This window comes from Anomaloglossus baeobatrachus, chromosome 3 (genome assembly GCF_048569485.1).
Source record: "Anomaloglossus baeobatrachus isolate aAnoBae1 chromosome 3, aAnoBae1.hap1, whole genome shotgun sequence".
NCBI lineage: Eukaryota > Metazoa > Chordata > Amphibia > Anura > Aromobatidae > Anomaloglossus > Anomaloglossus baeobatrachus.
The window spans coordinates 401,408,540-401,432,315 of NC_134355.1; the positions used below are offsets into that span (position 1 = coordinate 401,408,540).

Sequence of the window (23,776 nt, forward strand, 5' to 3'; positions counted from 1 at the left end):
ATGGGTGTGGTGGTAATCAAATATACAGTCATGGCCGAAAGAGTTGGCACCCTTGAAATTGTTTCAGAAAATGCTGTATTACTCCCCAAAAATTATTGTAATTACAAATATTTTGTCTTACATATGTTATTTCCTTTGTATGTATTGGAATAACACAAAACAAATACAGAAAAAAAGCAAATTTGACATACTTTCACACAAAACCCCCAAATGGACCTAACAAAATTTTTGGCACCCTGAACTTAATATTTGGTTGCATACAATATGGAATAAATAACTGCAATCAATCACTTATAACCATAAACAAACATCTTACACTTCTCAACTGGAATTGTGGCTCACTTTTTCTTTTAAAACAGCTCCAGTTCTCGAATATTTGAAAGGTGCCTTCTCCCAACAACAATTTTAAGATCTTTCCACAAGTGTTCAATGGGGTTTAGATCCTGCCTCATTTTTGGCCACTTCAGAGCTCCCCAGCGCTTTGCTTCCATCCATTTCTATGTGCTTCTATGTGCTTCTTGAAATATTGTTGGGGTCATTGTCCTCTTGTCCTGTTGTAATACCCATACCCTAGAAGAGAAACCAAACTTTCTGACATTGAACTCTACATTACAACCCAAAATCGTTTGGTAATCTTCAAATTTCATGATGCCTTGCATGCAGTTATGGCACCTAGTTGCAGAGGCAGCAAAACAACCCCAAAACTTCTTTGAGATCTTTGAATATCCACAATACTTGACTGTAGGTACTATGTTTATTCCTTTATAGGTCTCATTTCATTTTCGGAAAACAGTAGAATTATCATTCTCTAAGTTGGCTATAGTCAGCAGTGGAGTACTGCAGGGATCTGTGCTAGGATCGATTATTTTTAATCTCTTTATTAATGTCCTTGTGGATCGCATTGAGAGTAAAGTGTCAGCTTTTGCTGACACCAAACTATGTACGATATTAAAAACTGACATTGATAGTACAATATTACAAATCTATCTGGATTAGATGGTAGCACAGGTAGGCACTTGGCAATTGAGATTTAATGTTGATAAATGTAAAGAAATGCAGCTAGAACTCAGTAATCCTATTGCTGCCTACACATTAAATGGAAGTAAACTCGGTACTACAGTATAGAAGAAACACACTTGGATATTCTGGTTACAAGTATGTTGAGCAGCAGTACTCAATGTCAAGCAGCAGCTACAGAAGCAAACAATAATTTAGGGTGTATAAAAAGAGAGATTAAATCCTTGATCCTAATGTATTGTTAAACCTCTGTAAATCACTTGTAAGACTAATTTTGGAATATGCGATCCAGTTTTGGTGTTCACATTTTTAAAAGGATATTCAGAAGTTGGAGTCAGTTTAAAGGCGGTTTACTAGATTATTGCAAGGAATGGAAGGCCTCCCATATGATGAGAGGTTAAAAAAGTTGGACTTGTTTAGTTTAGAAAAAAGACGTCTCAGATTAGATCTCATTTATATGTATAATATAAAGGACTGGAACATGACTTATTCCTTCCAAAGACAATAGTAAGGACCAGCGGGCATACACTGCGAGTAAAAGAAAAGTGATTGAGGCAGCTAAATTGGAAAGGGTTTTTTAATTTTATAGTCAGACTGTGGAATACCCTACCACAAGAGGTAGTAATGGCAAATACTATTACAACTTTTAAAAAAGGGCTGGATGATTTCCTCAGTACACACAACATTGTTGGTTATAAATGATTTAGTAACAAAATGTAGAATTGGTGGAGGAAGATTGAACTAGATGGACCTAGGCCTTTTTACAACCTATGTAACTATGTAGCTATCATCTGTCCACAAAATGCTTTCCCAATAGGATTTTGGCTTATTCACGTACATTTTGGAAAACTGCAGTCTAGCTTTATGTCTCTGTGTCAGCAGTGAAATCCTCCTGGGTCTTCTACCTTATCAGTTAATTTCATTAAGATGTTGATGGATACTTCATCAATTTTTCTTTGCTATCCATGTCCAGGGAGATTAGCTACAGTTCCATGAGTTGTAAACTTATTGAATATGTTTCACACCGTAGACAAAGGATCTCTGGAGATTGACTGGTAACTTTGAGAATGTTGATATTTTTCAACAATTTTGGTTCTCAAGTCCTTAGACAGTTTTACTCTTATGTTATCCATGCTTTGTGTGGCACACACAGACACACAATGAAAAGATTGAGTCAACTTCTCTGTTGCTTTCAGGTGAGATTTTCATATTGCCCACATCTGTTACTTGCCACAGGTGCATTTGAATGAGCATCACATGCTTGAAATAAAGTTTTTTACTCCTAATTTTGGAAAGGTGCCAAAACAATTTTTTGTCCTGCGCGTTTTTGGAGTTTTGAGTGAAATTATGTTGAATTTGTCTGCTTTTATCAAGTTTTTTTGTATGGTTCCAATACACACAAAGGAAATTTACATTTGACAAAACAAGGGTAATTGCATTAACTTTTGTGGAGAAATACTTAATTTTCTGGAACAATTTCAAGGGTGCCAACAATTTTGGCCATGACTGTATAGTAATGAAATATTTATTTAAATTATTACAATAATAATTTTATAATAATTTATTTATGTAGCCTCAACATATTCCACAGCACTTTAACTCCTTCACGACCTTTGACGGATCTATCCGTCATGGAGCGTGTAAGGTTAAGCCCCGCCCCCTGCCGCCGCGCACATATGACCTGTTTTTAACAGCTGACATGTGTGCCTGCATGTTCCGAGTGGAATTGCATTCCACCTGGAACATTTAACCCCTTACATCTCGCTGCCAAAGTCTGGCAGTGAGATGTATATGCGCGCGGCCATGATTTTCACTTACCGCCGCCCCCACCGGAGGTCACGTGCACGATCACGTGACTTTCGGTGGTTGCCATAGTAGCACAGGGTCATGTGATGATGCCTGTAGCTAACATGACTCACTTCCTCTCAATGCCGGAATACAGCCAGCATTGAAAGTAAAGCACCGTATCTGCAGTTCTCAGTTCTGTAGCTGAGATCTGCAGATAGTGCAGAGCGATTGGATTGCTGATCGCTATGGCCTCCTAGGGGGACTAGTAAAATAAAAAAAAGTAAAAAAAAGTTTAAAAAAATAAAAAAAAACAAAAAAACCCTAAAAGTTAAAATCACCCCCCTTTCGCCCCATAGAAAATTAGAGTTAAAAAAATTAAAAGTATACACATATTTGGTATTTCCGCTTTCAGAAACGCCCGATCTGTCAAAATATAAAATCAATTAATCTGATCAGTAAACGGCGTAGCGGCAAAAAAAATTTCAAATGCCAAAATTACGTTTTTTGGTCGCCGCAAGTTTTGCGTAAACTGCAATAACAGGCGATCAAAATGTAGCATCTGCACAAAAATGGTGCCATTAGAAACGTCAGATTGAGACGCAAAAAATAAGCCATCAATGAGCCATAGGTCCCAAAAAAATGAGAATGCTACGGGTTTCAGAAAATGGCATAAAACGTGCATCACTTTTATTGGACAAACTTGTGATTTTTTTAACCCCTTATATACAATTAAATCTATACATTTTTGGTGTCTACAATCTTGCACCGACCTCAGGCATCACAATGACATATCAGTTTTACCACATAGTGAACACGGTGAATAAAATATCCCAAAAACTATTGTGTGATCACACTTTTTTTGCAGTTTTTTCACACTTGGAATTTTTTTGCTGTTATCCAGTACACTATATGGTAAAACTTATGGTTTCATTTAAAAGTACAACTCACCCCGCAAAAAACAAGCCCTCATATGGTAAGATTGACGGAAAAATAAAAAAGTTACGGCTCTCGGAAGAAGGAGAGCAAAAAACAAAAAAACGCAAAAACGGAAAGTGCCCGGGGGCTGAAGGGGTTAAAATTCACATTTACAAATTATAATATTTCAAATTCATTATGGGTGTTGCTTATTTCTTAAGAATATATTGATTTGCTAATGTAGTAGTTTATGTGTTAGGAAGCAAATCTAAATATCAAACTTTAATTTTAAATGGCAAGTACTGCAAATGTAAAGACATTTAAGCACCTAGAAATTGAATTTCTTTAGATTGTGTTTTTGTTCTTGCAATTATGTAAGAAATAACTAAGCATTTTGGTTCTGATAGCTTGCCAACAGATTGCATAAAAAGAGCATGGCATAGTTACTGCATGTAATTGTAAAACAGCTTGCCTCCTGATAGGAAGTTCATTGTGAATAATATTGTGTATGGTGGCTGTCCCAGTTAATGTACACTAATTATAGTTTAATTCTCTTGGGAAATATAAATGTAATGGTCAAATACAACACAAGCAGCTTTGGTATTATATAATATTATTAACTCTAAGCCTATATAATTCGGCACTACCATGTCTAGGAGATGTAGTGACAACCTCAGGAGAGTTATAGCTGAAGATGTACGTTACTACTCAGTATATATATAATAATCACACAACAGATAACATAATGTTAAAGATAGCATAATCACACACAATCACAAAGTTTATGTATTCATTTCATTTATATATATATATATATATATATACAGTACAGACCAAAAGTTTGCACACACCTTATCTCCAGAACAACTGTTAAGAGGAGACTTTGTGCAGCAGGCCTTCATGGTAAAATAGCTGCTAGGAAACCACTGCTAAGGACAGTCAACAAGCAGGAGAGACTTATTTAGGCTAAAGAACACAAGGAATGGACATTAGACCAGTGGAAATGTGTGCTTTTGTCTGATGAGTACAAATTTGAGATCTTTGGATCCAACCACCGTGTCTTTGTAAGAAAGGTGAACAGATGGACTCTACATGGCTGGTTCCCACCGTGAAGCATGGAGGAGGAGGTGTGATGGTGTGGGGGTGCTTTGCTGGTGACACTGTTGGGGATTTATTTAAAATTGAAGGCATACAGAACCAGCATGGCTACCACAGCACCTTGCAGCGGCGTGCTATTCCATCCGGTTTGCGTTTAGTTGGACCATCATTTATTTTTCAACAGGACGATGACCCCAAACACACCTCCAGGCTGTGTAAGGGCTATTTGACTAAGAAGGAGAATGATGGGGTGCTACACCAGATGACCTGGCCTTCACAGTCACCAGACCTGAACCCAATCGAGATGGTTTGGGGTGAGCTGGACAGCAGAGTGAAGGCAAAAGGGCCAACAAGTGCTAAGCATCTCTGGGAACTCCTTCAAGACTGTTGAAAAACCATTTCCGGTGACTACCTCTTGAAGCTCATCAAGAGAATGCCAAGAGTTTGCAAAGTAGTAATGAAAGCAAAAGGTGGCTACTTTGAAGTACCTAGAATATAAGACATATTTTCAGTTGTTTCACACTTTTTTAAGTATTTCATTCCACATGTTTTAATTCATAGTTTTGATGTCTTCAATGTGAGCTTACAATTTTCAGAGTCCTGAAAATAAAGAAAACTCTTTGAATGAGGTGTGTCCAAACTTTTGGTCTGTACTGTACTGTATATATATAAATATATATTATATATTTCATTTATATATTCATTTATGTATTAATTTCATTTATATATCTATTTTTATTATATGAGCAATTAAGAAAATAAATATGTATAAATATATTTATGTACATATATATCTCACAAAAGTGAGTACATGCCACCCATTAATATAGCTTTTCATGGGACAACACTGAAAATGTAACACTTAGATGCAATGTAAATTACCGTATTTTTCGGACTATAAGACGCACTTTTTCCCCCAAATGTTGGGGGAAATTGGGGGTGCGTCTTATAGACTGAATGTAGGGCTGTGGGGAATGAGGGTGCTGCGGTGGAGCGGGTCATCGGCGGCACTGTAGCGCCTACCGTGACCATGTGGGCCACTCATTTCATATGCACGCCCATCCTTCCGCCCATCATCTCTCAGCGCTGAAGCCGCGCTGACAGGTGGGCAGGATGATGGGCGGGGGGTGCACGCATAGTAAACAGCCGGCCCACGTGATCACCCCTGGCAACTACAGCCTGGAGTGATCATGTGCGGCTATATTCACTGCCCCCCGCGTACCATCATCAGCGCAGGGGGCAGTGAATAAGTACTATATACTCACTGTTCCCTGCAGCATCGCGATGTCCTCCTGTCTGCCAGCCAGCTGATCTGTGTAGAGAACGGTGAGCACTGGGATGATGTCATCACTGTGCGCACCACTCTCCACACACATCAGTGGGCCAGCAGACAGGAGGACATTGCGATGCTGCAGGGGAACGGTGACGGCTCCACACAGGTCAGCGGCACTGATGCTGTCCCAGAGAGGGAGATGATCGATGCTACTGAAATGAGGAAAAGTGAGTGTAAACGTTAATTTTTTTCTGTGCCATAGGATAAAGGCCATATAGCAGGATGGAGTATATAGCAGGATGAGGGCATATACCAGGATAGGGGTAGATTATGAGCAGAATGGGGGTATATAGCAGGATGAGGGTATATTATGAGCAGGATGGGGGTATATAGCAGGATAGAGGTATATAGCAGGATAGGGGTGTATAGCAGGATGAGGCTATGTAGCAGGATGGGGGTATATAGCAGGATGGGGGTATATAGCAGGATGGGCGTATTTAGCAGGATGGGGGTATATAGCAGGATGGGGGTATACCCCCATAACAGTGTCAGCAGTAGATCCTTGCCCCATAACAGTGTGTCATGACCACATTTATTGCTTAAAACTTTATTTTCCTATTTTCCTCCTCTAAAACCAGGGTGCGTCTTATAGTCCGAAAAATACGGTAGTTAGTTTCCAGTTTGTATAACAGTGTAAATTTGGTCTGACCTCTAAATAACTGAACACATAGCCATTAATGTCTAAACCACTGGCAACAAAATTGAGTAAACCCCTTAAGTGAGAATGGCCAAATTTTCCCAAAGTGTCAATATTTTTTGTGGCCCCCATTATTTTCAAGCTCTACCTTAATTCTCTTGGGCATGGAGTTCACTAGTAATTTACAGGAGCTACTGGAATCCTATTCCAATCCTCTGTGATGACATTACGAAGCTGGAGGATGTTTGAGACCTTACGCTTCTCCACCTTCCATTTGAGGATACACCACAGATGCTCAATATGGTTCAGTTATGGAGACATGCTTGGCCAGACAGTACCTTTACCTCAGTTTTTTTAGCAAGGTAATGGTCATCTTGAAGGTGTGTATGGGGTTGTTATCATGTTGGAATATGAGGGGAAGGTATCATGCTCTGCTTCAGTATATGACAGTACATGTTGGCATGGTTCTTTCAATGAGAGCTGTCAGCACTCATGCAGGCCCAAACAATTACAGTCTCACCATAATACTTAACTGCTGGCAAGACACATTTGTCATTGCACTCCTCACCTGGTTGCCATCACACACTCTTTATACTATCTGAATCAAATAAGTTTATCTTGGTCTCATCAGACCACAGGACATGGTTACAGTACTCCATAACCTTAGTCTTCGTGTCTTCAGCAAACCTTTTGGAGGCTTTCCTGTGCATCATCTTTAGGAGAGGCTTCTTTATGGGATGATGCAGACCAATTTGATGCAGTTTACGGTGTATGGTCTGAGCACTGACAGGCACAGACCCCCCCATTCCTTTAACTTCTGCAGCAATGGTGGCAGAACTCATATGTCCCTTTTGAAAAGGTAACCTCTGGACATGATGTTGAGCACAACTTCTCATCACAGCATTCTGGGATAAGTGAAGCGTCTCCACAAACTCAAGGAACACTGGGGTGGGCCTTTGGGGTGGAAAACTGCATTTGTGAATATTGCCGCAGTCTTCATTACTTTTACATCTCTTAAACATTAACAACATGGAAGAGGCTAGGAGCCATTTGGGGAGCTGCATTTTATGTTATATGTTCACAAACGTGTCAGTGGAAAAGCCAAAACACCTACCACTTACCTGGGGGTTAGCAGCCAGTATCTGTTTGGATTACCCTTAGCTAGCAATAGAAAATGCAGCGGGAGCTCACGCATTTTTTTTAAATTATTTATTTAAATAACTAAAAAAAAATGGGCTTCCCTGTATTTTGATTGCCTGACATCACAGTATTGTAAAAATAAATAAATCATTAAAAAAGGACGTAGCGCTCCGCGGTATTTTTGATTCTTAGCGCAGAAAAAGCAGACGGCTATGGGCTGCCACCCCCATCTGCCTGGCGTTACCTTGGCTGGCAATCAAAATACAGGGAAGCCCATTAATTATTTTTTATTTAAAATATTAATTAAAAAAAAATGCGTGGGCTTCCTCCTGTATTTTGATTGCCAGCCAGGTAAAGCCAGGCAGCTGGGAGCTGGGATTCTTGGCAGCCTGCAGCCGCCCCTGGAAACGGCGCATTGTTTCTTAGTGCCAATTCCAGGTGCTTTACCCGGCTTGTCCAGTGACTGTGATAGCGGTGGCTCGCTGGGTAATAAAGTGGTTAATACCAGCTACTAAGGTACTAAGCCCGAAATTCATGGTGTCACGCCAAAATAGACATGGTCACCATGAATTTCTAGGAAGCAGTAAAAAAACACAACACAGAGAATTTTTTTTTATTAGAAATAAAACAAAAAAACATTTAGAGACTCCATATTTATTATAAAAAAAATCCTTAGTCCGACGTAATCCACAGGTAGAGCAATGTCAGTTTCATCATTCTGTACAGACACAGTCTATACACAGTGAGAAGCAAAGAGCAAAGTCAGCTCTGCTTAAGCCCTGTGCACAGACAGTGTCTATACACAGTGAGAAGCACAGAGAGCCATGTCATCTCTGCTACATCGCTCTGGACAGAGCGATGCAGCAGAGGCTGACAGGGGATGATTGCACTTTCGTCTCGCATTGCATCACCCCACTCTCTCGACGACAGGAGTGCCTCAGCTGTGGAAATATATGCAGCTGACCCGCTGCCGTCTGGAGATTGTGCGCCGTGATGCGATGATACTCGCATCACGGCGCACCAGGACCTGTGATGACGTCATACTCACATGACCATTGTGTAGCCAATGAGGTAATACAACATTCACACATGACTGGTCACATGGGTATGACGGGACGGTCATGGCAGGTCCTTTTAGCCAGAGGTGCTTACCGGGGGGAGCAGCAATGATAGGACGGACGCGGAAACAGAAGCGCTGGGAGACAGAGTCTGAAGGACGCGTCGCGGGACCTGTAAGTATGGTCATAATGTTTTTTTAATAACATGCTTTTTTTTTAACAACCCCTGGACCCGAACTGTAACACGAACGTCCTAGAAAGCTCGTATTCAGGGTCGTGTGCACGAACACCATGTATTCGGTACGGACCCCGAACTTTACAGTTCGGGTTCGCCCATCCCTATTCCTGAGTTAAAACATTAGCATTCTTGTTTCTAAATTATTATGAACTTGTTTTCTTTGCATTATTTGGGGTTTGAAAGCAATGCTTTTTTTGTTATTTTGACCATTTCTCATTTTCAGAAAATAAATGCAAAATTAATTGCTTGGAAATTCGGAGACATGTTGTCAGTAGTTTATAGAATAAAAGAACCATTTACATTGTACTCAAAAATATACCTATAAAGAGAAAAATCTGAAAACCTGAACATTTTGGAATGATGTCTTAATTTTTGGCAGAGCTGTATATGTGTATGTGTATATATATATATATATATATATATATATATATATATATGTATATATATATATATATATACACACACACACACACACACACACACACACACACACACACACACACACTGTGTGTGTATACAGTCAGGGCCAGAAATATTTGGACAGTGACACAAGTTTTGTTATTTTAGCTGTTTACAAAAACATGTTCAGAAATACAATTATATATATCATATGGGCTGAAAGTGCACACTCCCAGCTGCAATATGAGTTTTCACATCCAAATCGGAGAAAGGGTTTAGGAATCATAGCTCTGTAATGCATAGCCTCCTCTTTTTCAAGGGACCAAAAGTAATTGGACAATGGACTCTAAGGGCTGCAATTAACTCTGAAGGCGTCTCCCTCGTTAACCTGTAATCAATGAAGTAGTTAAAAGGTCTGGGGTTGATTACAGGTGTGTGGTTTTGCATTTGGAAGCTGTTGCTGTGACCAGACAACATGCGGTCTAAGGAACTCTCAATTGAGGTGAAGCAGAACATCCTGAGGCTGAAAAAAAAGAAAAAATCCATCAGAGAGATAGCAGACATGCTTGGAGTAGCAAAATCAACAGTCGGGTACATTCTGAGAAAAAAGGAATTGACTGGTGAGCTTGGGAACTCAAAAAGGCCTGGGCGTCCACGGATGACATCAGTGGTGGATGATCGCCGCATACATTCTTTGTTGAAGAAGAACCCGTTCACAACACTCTCAGTGAAGTAGGTGTATCTGTCTCTAAGTCAACAGTAAAGAGAAGACTCCATGAAAATAAATACAAAGGGTTCACATCTAGATGCAAACCATTCATCAATTCCAAAAATAGACAGGCCAGAGTTAAATTTGCTGAAAAACACCTCATGAAGCCAGCTCAGTTCTGGAAAAGTATTCTATGGACAGCTGAGACAAAGATCAACCTGTACCAGAATGATGGGAAGAAAAAAGTTTGGAGAAGAAAGGGAACGGCACATGTTCCAAGGCACACCACATCCTCTGTAAAACATGGTCGAGGCAACGTGATGGCATGGGCATGCATGGCTTTCAATGGCACTGGGTCACTTGTGTTTATTGATGACATAACAGCAGACAAGAGTAGCCGGATGAATTCTGAAGTGTACCGGGATATACTTTCAGCCAAATGCCGCAAAGTTGATCGGACGGCGCTTCATAGTACAGATGGACAATGACCCCAAGCATACAGCCAAAGCTACCCAGGAGTTCATGAGTGCAAAAAAGTGGAACATTCTGCAATGGCCAAGTCAATCACCAGATCTTAACCCAATTGAGCATGCATTTCACTTGCTCAAATCCAGACTTAAGACGGAAAGACCCACAAACAAGCAAGACCTGAAGGCTGCGGCTGTAAAGGCCTGGCAAAGCATTAAGAAGGAGGAAACCCAGCGTTTGGTGATGTCCATGGGTTCCAGACTTAAGGCAGTGATTGCCTCCAAAGGATTCGCAACAAAATATTGAAAATAAAAATATTTTGTTTGGGTTTGGTTTATTTGTCCAATTACTTTTGACCTCCTAAAATGTGGAGTGTTTGTAAAGAAATGTGTACAATTCCTACAATTTCTATCAGATATTTTTGTTGAAACCTTCAAATTAAACGTTACAATCTGCACTTGAATTCTGTTGTAGAGGTTTCATTTCAAATCCAATGTGGTGGCATGCAGAGCCCAACTTGCGAAAATTGTGTCACTGTCCAAATATTTCTGGACCTAACTGTATATATATATATATATATATATATATATATATATATATATATATATCTATATACACACAATACACACACACATATGGACAAACTAGTCGCATGCATTGCTCAGGTGTGATTGGGCCATGCCATACAAACACTCTTCAAACTCTGAAGATTCTGTGGGTGCCATCTATGAACTCTGAGCTTTAGTTCCTTGCATATATTTTTTATTGGATTAAGGTGATTGGTTGGGCCATTCTTGCAGATATATTATCTTTCTCTGAAATCAATTGAGAGTTTCCTTGGCTGTGTACTTGGGAACATTGTCTTGTCTGCAATGTCCACCCTTGTTTCATCTTCATTATCATAGCAGATGGCAGCATATTTTTATTAAGAATGTTTTGGTACATTTGTCTATTCCATCTCCCTTCAAATTAAAGTTTACCAGTGCCGTGTGCTAAACAAGAGTCCCACACCGTGATTTCCCACCTCCCACTGTTGGTATGGTGTTTTTGGGGTGATATGCCTTGTTTTTTGGTCTCCACACATGGTGATTAAAATGGCATGCAAAGAGTTTAATTTTGGTCTCATCTAACTAAATTATATTCTCCCAGTATTTCACAGGCTTGTCTAAATGTTGAGCAAAATTTAAATGCATTTGAACATGCTTATTGTTCAGCAATGGAGTCTTGCATGGTGAGCATGCATACAGGCCATGGAGGTTGAGGGCATTACTTTTTGGTTTCTTTGAAACAATTGTTCCTGATGATTCCAGGTCTTTCTGTAGCTCTCCACAGCTGGTCCTTGGCTCTTGGACAACTATTCAGATAATACAGGTGCGCAATATTTGGGTTTATGAAAATTATTTCAAATCCAATGACTGATTCATATACTTTCTAATGCCCTGATTTGAAAAAACACTCCTATTTTTAACTGTCATGTATGGATTTTGCACAAAATGTGAAATTACGTACAAGCGAGACGAATAAGTAAAATCTTTATTGTAGCTAAAAATGTTCACGATATTATATAAAAAAAATTATTTACCTTTCATTCTGCAACTTTATTGGAAATTAATTCTTGCGCCTTTTCCTTTTCTCTTTAAAGCTTCTCTTGATACCTTTCCTCTCATAGAAAGTTTGTGGATCTTCTCTGTGAACTATCCAGCAGTAGGCCCCCCATCATTTTCACATTCCATCCTTGGTATTGTCGTTTCATCTTCTTTATATCCTGATAAAAAGTTTCTCCTTGATCTTCACTAAAAGCACCAAGGTTTTCAGAAAAGTAGCCCAAATGACAATGTAAAAAAATATAAACTGTTCTCCAGGATGGAATTAAATTTTGGATCTTTGTTGTTACATAGTTACATATGTTGAAAAAAGCCCTAAGTCCATATAGTTCAACCTTCCTCCACCAATTATACATTTTGTCATTAAATCATTTATAACCGACAATGTTATGTGTACTGAGGAAATCATCCAGCCCTTTTTTAAAAGCTGTTATAGTGTCTGCCATTACTACCTCTTGTGGTAGGGAATTCCACAATCTGACTACTCTAACTTTAGAGAGGTTTTTCTTATTTAGCTGCTGGAATTTCCTTTTTTTCCACTCACAGTGAGTGCCCCCTGCTAGTATTGTCTTTGGCAGGAATAAGTCATGTGCCAGTCCTTTATATTGACCAGTCATGTATTTATACATATAAGATTCCAACTGAGATGTATTTTTTCTAAGCTAAATAAATCCAACTTTTTCAACCTCTCATCATATGGTAGGCCTTCCATTTTTGGTAGTAGTCTAGTTCTCTGGCTTTAAACTAACTCTAACTTCTGAATGTCCTTTTTTTAAAATTTGAAACCCAAAACTGAATCCCATATTCTAGATGTGGCCTTATAAGTGGCTTATAGAGGAGTAGCAATAATATTTTTACACCCTTTATAGAATCATAAAATGGTTGGTAGGGACCTAAAGGGCCATCGAGTCCAACTCCCTGTGAGAACAGGTTTTCCCAAATCATCCCAGCTATATGTTTATCCAGCTTCACTTGAAGATTTCCATTGATGGAGAGCTCTTAACCTCTCATGGCAGTCTGTTCCACTCTCTGACTGCCCTCACCACCAAAAAGTTTTTTTTAATGTGTAACCTTTTTCTCCTTCCTTTTAGCTTCCTCCCATTGTTTCTTGTACTTCCTTCTGGTAATGAGAATAGAGTAGTTCCCTGTGAACTGTGGCTACCTTTCAGATATTTGTAAACTGCTCTTAAGTATCTGAAACGTAGTCACCGTGCAGAGGGAACTACCATTTGGTAGTTTGATATAATCTGTGTTGCAGGACTTAGTTAGCCTCATACTGAAAGGGTTAACTGTAGGGCTAGCCCATGTCTTGGGAAAATTTAGATGGGCACACGAGAAGTTAATGTCAATTGGAGTTGAGCTTTTGAAGTAGAATGAATGATTGCTGTAAGGAAAGGACACAACTTGGAGTATGTGTTTCACAACAAAAGATTCTCAGGCTAGCCAATTCCAGAAGTCCTATTTGTAACTGATTGCTATACAACCAGAGTGTAGAGATTGCAAGAGTAAAGCAAAGCAGGTTCCTTACATCTGCAATGAGTACAACCATAGCATAACAGAGTTGAGACAGGTGTAATTCTCCTAGGCAGTTAGAAGGAGTGGGCTACAAAGGGCACCGTATTTGCCGATTCTGGAGGATTAGAGAACTCCTATTCCCACCAGGAGGAGATATAAAAGTAAACCTGTAGTGGAGGATAAAGAAAATGAGGTTTAGAGCTGGGAAACCTGAAAAGTACTCTGACACTTATGTATAATATCAAGATCATTGACTTGCCGAATTTGATACCTATATATAGAATGCCTTTGTATGATACAGAAGAAAAGTCTCATACGTATTGTGCCTGCTATCGTCTATTGAAGTTGTGTTTAAAGAATTCCAGTAAAAATATTTTATCTTTTTACAAACGGATTCTGGTTTACCTGATTATTTGCATATTAGCAAGGTTCCCATACCATCAAACGACTTGTGGCCTGAATAGGAGTCTACTGTCAGTACCTAGAACATACACACTCAGTGGTACCATAACCAGATGTGGTGGAACCGCGACGCAAACCTCGCCATGGATGGTCCCTTATAATTGAAATACTAACAAGCTAAAATAAAAAAAATGAAAAAAGTTAGGCTTCATGCACAGAATCCTATGAAAATGTCCATACGTTCATCATTTTGTACCAAGCTGAAAACTATTTTATACAGTTTTCATATGATCTCAATATTTTTAATGTAAACTTTTGTGTTCAGTAAAAAGTATAGCATCAGTTTAATAAACTGCTACACAAATTCCATAAGTTGTGTTTCCAAAGACTTGTGTGTTCCTTTTTTTTACTTCACTACCAGTTACTATTGCCAGCAGCTTTTGAAATAAACCAGTACTGGTTTTCCAGCACATAGTTTGTATGTATGTGTTGACGTGCACAGTTGTGATATTTGAAGTTTTTGGGTTTTTTACTATTTTGTTAGTATTAGATATCCATATCCCCCTGTCCTCAGTTACTGTGCTACTAAAAACATTCTTTGGCGGCTAAACATCTTCAGAAAGACTGTAGTGAAATATAAGGGAAGAGGAGGACTGTTTCCCCAAATAAGCATGACCATGATGAAGACGTGTAATGCATCAAAACGCGTAGTCTAATACTGGGCATATAGGATTATGATTTTTTTTTTTCTAGATCTATACAGAATGGTATTTTAACATTTTTGAAAATAGAAGCTATTTTTTATTTGGACATCCTGAAGTGACACGCTGGATCAATTTGTCTTTGTTCCTTATTTCCCCAAATAAGATGTATTTCAAAGACTTATGCATGTACATATACTATTGATTTATGCAAAAACTACATGCAAGTACAGATATACATTATATATAAAAGTAAAATATTCTGCTATTCAGAAATTTTTATATTGCCATTGTGCTGTATTATTAATGGCGAGCATTATAATTTCAAAGTACAAATTGCATTATGACAGCTTTATGAGTTGAATCATAAGTTCTTATTACCTTTATAATGAATATCAAAGTTAATGTCAATTGTATCCTTCAGTGCCACCTACAAATGTGCATTGTTCTTGGTTTTCAAGTGACACTTCAATAAATATGCATTTTTCATTTTATGCTCAAAATTGCAGACCTGTTGACTATAAAATGTTTCCCCTCAGAAAACTCAGAGATCCTTTCATTCTTTTAAAATAAAAATCTAATTTATAACTTAAAAGGAAATTGGAAATATGATAGATTTAAATTGGATTTTATATCTAGACTCGCAGGAAGAACAAAGGCACAAATATCACTGGAAGTAGTTGTACTTAGATATAGTTATTATGAGTGATGTATAATTTAAAAATATTCTTCAACTTTAAAAATCTTTAGGGTATTCAGTAACATTTCAGAAAAAAAGTTTGAGCTGTAGCCATTTCCACCTTTCTAGTATACATATTACATTAAAGCAGATCTGTTAGAAGATTTCACAACACAAACTGCATACATTACTGTATAGATCAGTGATGGCGAACCTGTGGCACTCCAGCTGTTGCAAAACTACAATTCCCATGATGCCTGGCCATTCAAAGCAAAAGCTTTGGCTGTGAAGACATGATGGGAATTGTAGTTTTGCAACAGCTGGAGTGCCACAGGTTCGCCATCACTGGTATAGATCATTTTTTACCTGAGGAGGCCAACATGTTTTATTTAAAATGCATGTCAGAATGATGGTATAATTCTGAATTTATCAGATTTCATGAGTTTGCCTAAAGAATGAGGAATCATTGGTCCAAGTGCATTCACTCTGCCTGAGAGCTGAAGCTTGTACTGAGCAGTGTGAGGAACAGCAACAGGGAGGAGGGACAGTGAGAAGTTGTCAATCAGACTAAGTTGGTGGCGATTTTATTTTAAACTTTATTAAACTATTATATTTTGGGACAGATTGGCTGCTTAACGGTTGGCAAAATTGGGGCCAATGTAGTCAGAGACAGTGACACAGAAGTTAAAACAGGACTTCTGCTGTTTATTTTTGGTCTACAAAATTAGTGCAAAGCCTTTACATCCAGACACAAAACATAAATTAACCCCTGCTCAGCTGAGTACTATCTAAATATTAGCTTTTCTCACTATTCAATTGGCCTACTACCAACCATCAGAAAAGAGAAACTAAAGGGATGTGTTTCCTTGCACTAATAGCACCAACTTAAGACTAGCAGTCTTCAGTAATCGAGTCTCTTTGATGGACACCTTTCTCTCTTCAGTCACTTTTCCTCCAGCTGTACAGCTGCACTGAGGGCAACGAGGAAAATCAGACCCCAAGGGAAGGACAGACCTGAAGCCTTAACTTGCCTATCATTTCATCAATGCTAAGGTCCAAAAGGGAGTTACCAAAGTCCCCATCAAACAATGCCTTGCTAGGGACACCAACCTTTTCTAAACTCCTTTTACCTCAACCAGTTTTTTGTAGATCCTAATTCCTGCATATTAGTATGCACATGAGAAGAGAATTGGGAGAAAAATAGCAATTCCTGGCTACATATCTTGTATCTATCTCACATCATATATATTGACATGGATTATCAAAGAATATACCAGTTTTATCAGACGTAACAGACACATCTAATAATGTATGCAGTGTAGTGACTTTAGTTCATATTCTATATTCAAGGACTTTGCATTAGTCATTGTTTATTCTTAAATATAGCATGTAGGGTAGTCCAGGATTGCTTTCACAATTCTGTAGACTTCAGGAGTAAAATCCATCAGCATTTTTTTATGCTTCATACTGCACAAAGTGTGCATTTTAAGATTTGTTACCTTTATAGTGTATAGAAAATGTGCAACTTTATCAACAGTATATTGTTGAAGATGATCTTTTCAGCAAGCTAAATAACTGTGGCCCAAAAAAATCAGAGTTATTTCAACGCTCACAGTAACGGTTACTCATGATCAGTACAAGATAAACAGTGATATATATTTACAAAGTTAATCATCTTTCTATATGATTCATACTTCTAATTGATAATTAAAATCCTACATGTATTTATACGCAGCCTATTATAATTGTTACGGGGGGGCCGGCAGATTAGGACCAGGGGGTATATATCCTAATCGCCAGTCGGGGCCCACCGTGCTCCAGATGACAAAGGAGCTGCTGGCACCTGAGGGTTAGGCGGAGACTATAGAGCTGGATGGCTCTGAGATAACCCAGGAACTCTGGGAACCGGTCACGTGTGTTGGGACACGTCAGACCGGACGACAACCCGATTAGCGTTTTGGTGCACCTAGCGCTACACCAACCACGTGTGCAGGAATCACGTCAGGCCGGGTGGTAACCAGGTAGCGTTGACCGGAAGACCGCCACGAAAGCGCCCTGTCTGCCACGTGTGTAGGACACGTCAGGCCGAGCGGTCCTCCGATTAGCGTTTCTGGCCACCTCTCGACTGGCCACGTGTGTGTAGGACACGTCAGGCCAGATGGGTACACCAGTAGCGTTAACCGGGAAGCCGAGGAGGATAAGGAACACCCTGTTAACTCCACAGGGGTCCTGGGGTACACTGTCCGTGCGCGTAGGGGGCACAACCGGACAGGTGGCCCAGCAGGTGCGTTGTCCGTGTGCATAGGGGGCACAATCAGACAGGTGGCGCAGCAGGTGCGTTGTCCGTGTGCGTAGGGGGCACAATCGGACAGGTGGCGCAGCAGGTGCGTTGTCCGTGTGCGTAGGGAGCACAATCGGGCAGGAAGCACAGCAGCCGCAACCCAGTTAACGCCACTGGGCTGCTATAGCAAGACTGAAACGGCAGGAGGGAAGCACGGCGCCTGACCCTGATGTGCCGAGCCACGAATCTTGGCATGACAGGCACCGTTCGCCTAACCCTACCTACCGCTTCCCAACATAGGCTTATGCCGCAATGAGGCTCTAACATGGAGGTGTGCTCTGACTGAGCAAAAGTGAAGACTGCGCACCTCCATGTTGTCTCCAGCCCCTTTTATAATCTGGGTCCGCCCCAAACCCAGGGTGGAACCACCAAGGTCCAATAGCAGAGTGCCATGTCATCAGTGACGTCACATGCGACCTATCCGGAACCGCCACGTCATTGATGACCTCATGGCAGCCACGCCCCAAACACTTCACCAGTCATCGTCTGACGACCAATACTGAGGTGCCAGATCATAGGGGCGGGCCTCTGCGAACCAGTCCGGAGTTGCCACGTCATCAGGACACCTGACACTCTCTGCCCTATCAGGGCCTGCCACCTCACGGACATGCTCAGTGAGGTCCTTACCAGACCTAGCCTCTGATGCACTAAGTGCCTGAGAATGCTCAGTAGCCTGAGCCACAGGCTTAGAAAGCAGACTATCAGTTTGAGCATGCTCAGTAGCCTGAACTGAGGACTTAGTCTCAGACATAACACAAACAGGCTGAGCATGCTCACTATGCAAAACACCGGGCTTAAACACTGGCTGGGGTAAATCGGTGCACGCATGCGCACTAGCCGCCTCTCCACACTTAGACGTGGTGGAAGGAACAGCCAACTGGACGACCCGAGGCACGGCCAAGAATGGCAGCCGGCACCTGGGCGCAACAGGAATCGCAGCAGGCTGCTTGCGGCTATGGCGGTGCCGGTTCATAACAATAATGTTACTTTGGGACATTTACATTTACTATTTTACTATTCAAAATATGTAACCTATAAAGATGACTGAATCAAGTTTACATTAATCAAATTTACTTTATTCCAAATTTCAAATTATAATGAATCTGAGATTTTGGGGATTAAATTTGTGTGAACCTAGGAAAAGGCAGTTGACCAGCTCCATTTTGCTAGGATCTGAGGTGGAAATGAGTTAATAAAAAACACAAACAACTTCAATTCCCGCCTATCTTCAGTCTCCACAGACTGATGTGTCTCTTTCCTCTTCTGTTAAGCTCTTCTTTCTTCTTCTTCAGTCTTATCTTCCTTTGATCTGGGTTACACAAGCTCTGCCACAGCTGAGTTGCTCACTTGTCTTGTCAAAAGGGGTATGATACACATCAATTACTGGGGCCTAATCTGCTACAGCACCAGCAAAGGAAGACTGGAATGCGGAAGAGGAGCCTATCAAAAGAAGTAGGAAGCACATATATTATATAGTCATTACAAACAAAACCCAAAAGTCATTAACTCGGAAAATTAGAATAATTACCACAAAACACCTACAAAGGCTTCCTAAACATTTAAAATGGTCCCTTAGTCTGGTTCAGTAGACTACACAATCATAGGGAAGACTTCTGACTTGATAGTTATCCAGAAGGCAGTTACTGACACACTTCACAAGGAGGCTAAGCCATAAAAGCTCATTGCTAAAGAAGCTGGCTGTTCACAGAGTGCTGTATCCAAGCATATCAATGGAAAGTTGAGTGGAAAGAAAAAGTGTAGTAGAAAAAGGTGCACAAGCAACTGGGATTACTGCAGCCTTGAAAGAATTGTTAATAAAAGACCATTAAAAAATTTGGGGGAGATTCATAAGGAGTGGACTGCTGCTGGAATCAGTGCTTCAAGAGCCACCACACACAGACGTATCCAGGGCATTGTGTCAAGCTACTCATGACCAATAGACAACACAACAAGTGTCTTACCTGGGCCAAGAAGAAAACTACTAGACTGTTGCTCAGTGGCCCAAAATTTTGCTTTCTGATGAAAGTGAATTTTGCATTTCATTTGAAAAATAAGGTCCCAGAGTTTGGAGGAAGAGTGAAGAGGCCACAATCCAAGCTGCTTGAGGTTTAGTGTGGCGTTTCCACAATCAGTGATAGATTGGGGAGCCATGTCATCTGCTGGTGTAGGTCCACTGTGTTTTATCAAAACCAAAGTTAGCGCATCAGTCTATCTGGAAATTTTAGAACACTTCATGCTTCCCTCTGCCGACAAGCTTTTTGAAGATAGAAATTTAATTTTCCAGCAGGACTTGGCACCTGTCCACATTGCCTAATGTACCAATACCTGCTCTAATAACCACAGTATCACTGTGCTTGATTGGCCAGCAAACTCGCCTGACCTAAACCCCATAGAGAATCTATGGGGTATTGTCAAGAGGAAGATGACAGATACCAGACTCAACAATGCAGACGAGCTGAAGACTGCTATCAAAGCAACCAGGGCTTCCATAACTCCTCAGCAGTGCTACAGGCTGATCGCCTCCATGTCATGGTGCATTGATGCAGGAATTCATGCAAAAGAAGCCCCAGCCAAGTATTGAGCGCATTTACTGTACAGAGTTTTCAGAAGGCGCCAACATTTCTGAGTTTTAAATAATTTTTTCAGTTGGTCTTTTATAATATTCTAATTTTCTGAGATTATGAAGTTTGGGTTTTCATTGTCTGTAAGCCATAATCATCAACATTAACAGAAATAAACACGTGAAATAGATCACTCTATTTGTAATGACTCTATATAATATATCCATTTCCCGTTTTGTATTGAATTACTGAAATAAATTAACTTTTTGATGATATTCTAATTTATTGAGATGCACCTGTATATTGATGTGAATCTTCCCCCTGAATGGAATTTGCCAAATCCAATTTAATGAAGTTTGTTTAACTCAAGTATCCTACCAAGATACAGTTTGTCAAGTGTAATTTTTTTGGTACAAGCAAAATGTACAATTTTTGCATCTTATATGCATTATGAGTGTGAATTTTATTTTCATTTCATTTCATTTTCAGCCTGTGTATATTTGATTAATAATAGGACTAAAAGTATCAGAACGGTATTAAATAAAGAGTATACGTGTAATGTTTAAAAACAAAAAAAAAATCAAATTTTAACAATACTATACTTCTGTATTTAAAAAGGGCTATGATGATGGCTTTGGAGAGGATTATGATGAGCAGAGCTATGAGGATTATGAGAACAGTTACTCCACACAACCACAGAGGTAAGAAAATTATATGATTATGAGTCCCTGCTATTCATGATAACTTTGGGAATTGGACGTTTAAACATAAATGATAAAAACTTTAAATTAATTCTGATATTATTGTTTTATAATAGTACAAAAGATGTATAAGATGCTCTTCGATATGTTCCTTGTCATGGTGCTTTTTTTCATTCAGTTGGTTAAATAAAAATATTGTAGTAACTACCTAGTTCTCGGGGCTGCCAGTTTTAGATTCAACATGTCTGCAATCAATGTCATCAATAAGTTTACATAATGGTGAGATAAGTTTGTAAATTGTGATAAAGAGGAGCATGCCATTTTCACATGACTAAGGTTGATCTAAAAGAAATTCTGAAATAATAAAAAAATAGGAAACATATTTATAATAAATATGTATACATAGGGAGAAGCTGGAAGGAAGACTCAAGGTGCAAATCATTTCACAGCACCGCAAACCAGGGATATACAGTAAATTTTTAGACACTTATCTAGGGGTATTTGTACACATTGACAACAACTACCATCAGAACAAACACATGGCGAAAACTAATACACTGTGTGCAGAATTATTAGGCAAATGAGTATTTTGATCACATGATAATTTTTATACATGTTGTCCTACTCCAAGCTGTATAGGCTTGAGAGCCAACTACCAATTAAGTAAATCAGGTGATGTGCATCTCTGTAATGAGGATGGGTGTGGTGTAATGACATCAACACCCTATATAAGGTGTGCTTAATTATTAGGCAACTTCCTTTCCGTTGTCAAAATGGGTCAGAAGAGAGATTTGATGGGCTCTGAAAAATCCAAAATTGTGAGATGTCTTGCAAAGGGATGCATCAATCTTGCAATTGCCAAACTTTTGAAGCGTGATCACCAAATAATCAAGCGTTTCATGGCAAATAGCCAACAGGGTTGCAAGAAGCGTGTTGGGCAAAAAAGGCGCAAAATAACTGCCCATGAATTGAGGAAAATCAAGCATGAAGCTTCCAAGATGCCATTTGCCACCAGTTTGGCCATATTTCAGAGCTGTAACGTTACTGGAGTATCAAAAAGCACAAGATGTGCCATACTCATGGACATGACCAAGGTAAGGAAGGCTGAAAAACGACCACCTTTGAACAAGAAACATAAGATAAAATGTCAAGACTGGGCCAAGAAGTATCTTAAGACTGATTTTTCAAACATTTTATAGACTGATAAAATGAGAATGATTCTTGATGGGCCAGATGGATGGGCCAGAGGCTGGATCAGTAAAGGGCAGAGAGCTCCACTCCGACTCAGACGCCAGCATGGTGGAGGTGGGGTACTGGTATGGGCTGGTATCATCAAAAATGAACTTGTGGGACCTTTTTGGGTTGAGGATGGAGTAAAGCTCAACTCCCAGACCTACTGCCAGTTTCTGGAAGACAATTTCTTCAAGCAGTGGTACAGGAAGAACTTGGTATCGTTCAAGAAAAACATGATTTTCATGCAGGACAATGCTCCATCACATGCATCCAACTACTCCACAATGTGGCTGGCCAGTAAAGGTCTAAAAGATGAAAAAATAATATCATGGCCCCCTTGTTCACCTGATCTGAACGCCATAGAGAATCTGTGGTCCCTCTTAAAATGTAAGATCTACAGGGAGAAAAAACAGTACACCTTTCAGAACAGTGTGTGGAAGGCTGTGGTGGTTGCTGCACGCAATGTTGATCGTAAACAAATCAAGCAACTGACAGAATCTATGGATAGCAGGCTGTTGAGTGTCATCATAAAGAAAGGTGGCTATATTGGACACTAATTTTTTTATGGGTTTGTTTTTCAATGTCAGAAATGTTTATTTCTAAATTTTGCGCTGTTATATTGGTTTACCTGGTGAAAATAAACAAGTGAGATGGGAATATATTTGTTATTAAGTTGCCTAATAATTCTGCACAGTAATAGTTACCTGCACAAACAGATATCCACCTAAGATAGCCAAATCTAAAAAAAACCCCACTCCAACTTCCAAAAATATTAAGCTTTGATATTTATGAGTATTGTGGGTTGATTGAGAACATAGTTGTTGATCAATAATAAAACAAATCGTCTAAAATACAAATTGCCTAATAATTCTGTACACAGTGTATACTCTAAGTAAAATGCATGCAACAAACAAGAATTTTAAAACCATTGCCATAGATTTTTGCCAATACAGAAAATAGGATATGCAGTTCTGCTTTAGAAAACTGTGAAACCTTTTTGTTTCTTCTTGCTATTGTTTCCATTAATCTAAAAAAAAACCCATTAGCATATTAGCAATTTTTCTTTAAAAAATTGGAGGATGTGAGTCTGCTCTTAAATTCTATTTTTTTAATGACATTTTTAAAGGTCCCATTGATTACTCCTTGACACCAAAAACTAAAATTCTAAAAATAAGTATTTTACAAGCTAGTGGCCAGAGTGTGGCGGTAATGCAGTTTCAATCCTATGCTTCCTAATCC

At 39.5% G+C, this 23,776-nt stretch overlaps 1 protein-coding gene across 2 annotated transcripts in view; it reads left to right on the plus strand.

The window, feature by feature from the left end:
• Window positions 1-23,776, plus strand: part of KHDRBS2 (KH RNA binding domain containing, signal transduction associated 2) — a 658,172-nt gene that overhangs the window by 444,938 nt on the left and 189,458 nt on the right. For both annotated transcript variants that reach the window (XR_012751429.1, XM_075338445.1), the window contains exon 7: window positions 21,222-21,304. Coding sequence is in view for 1 of the 2 variants with exons in the window: in XM_075338445.1 (XP_075194560.1) it covers window positions 21,222-21,304 (83 nt within the window). In the remaining variant the exon portion in view is untranslated. The remainder of the gene's footprint in view (window positions 1-21,221; window positions 21,305-23,776) is intronic.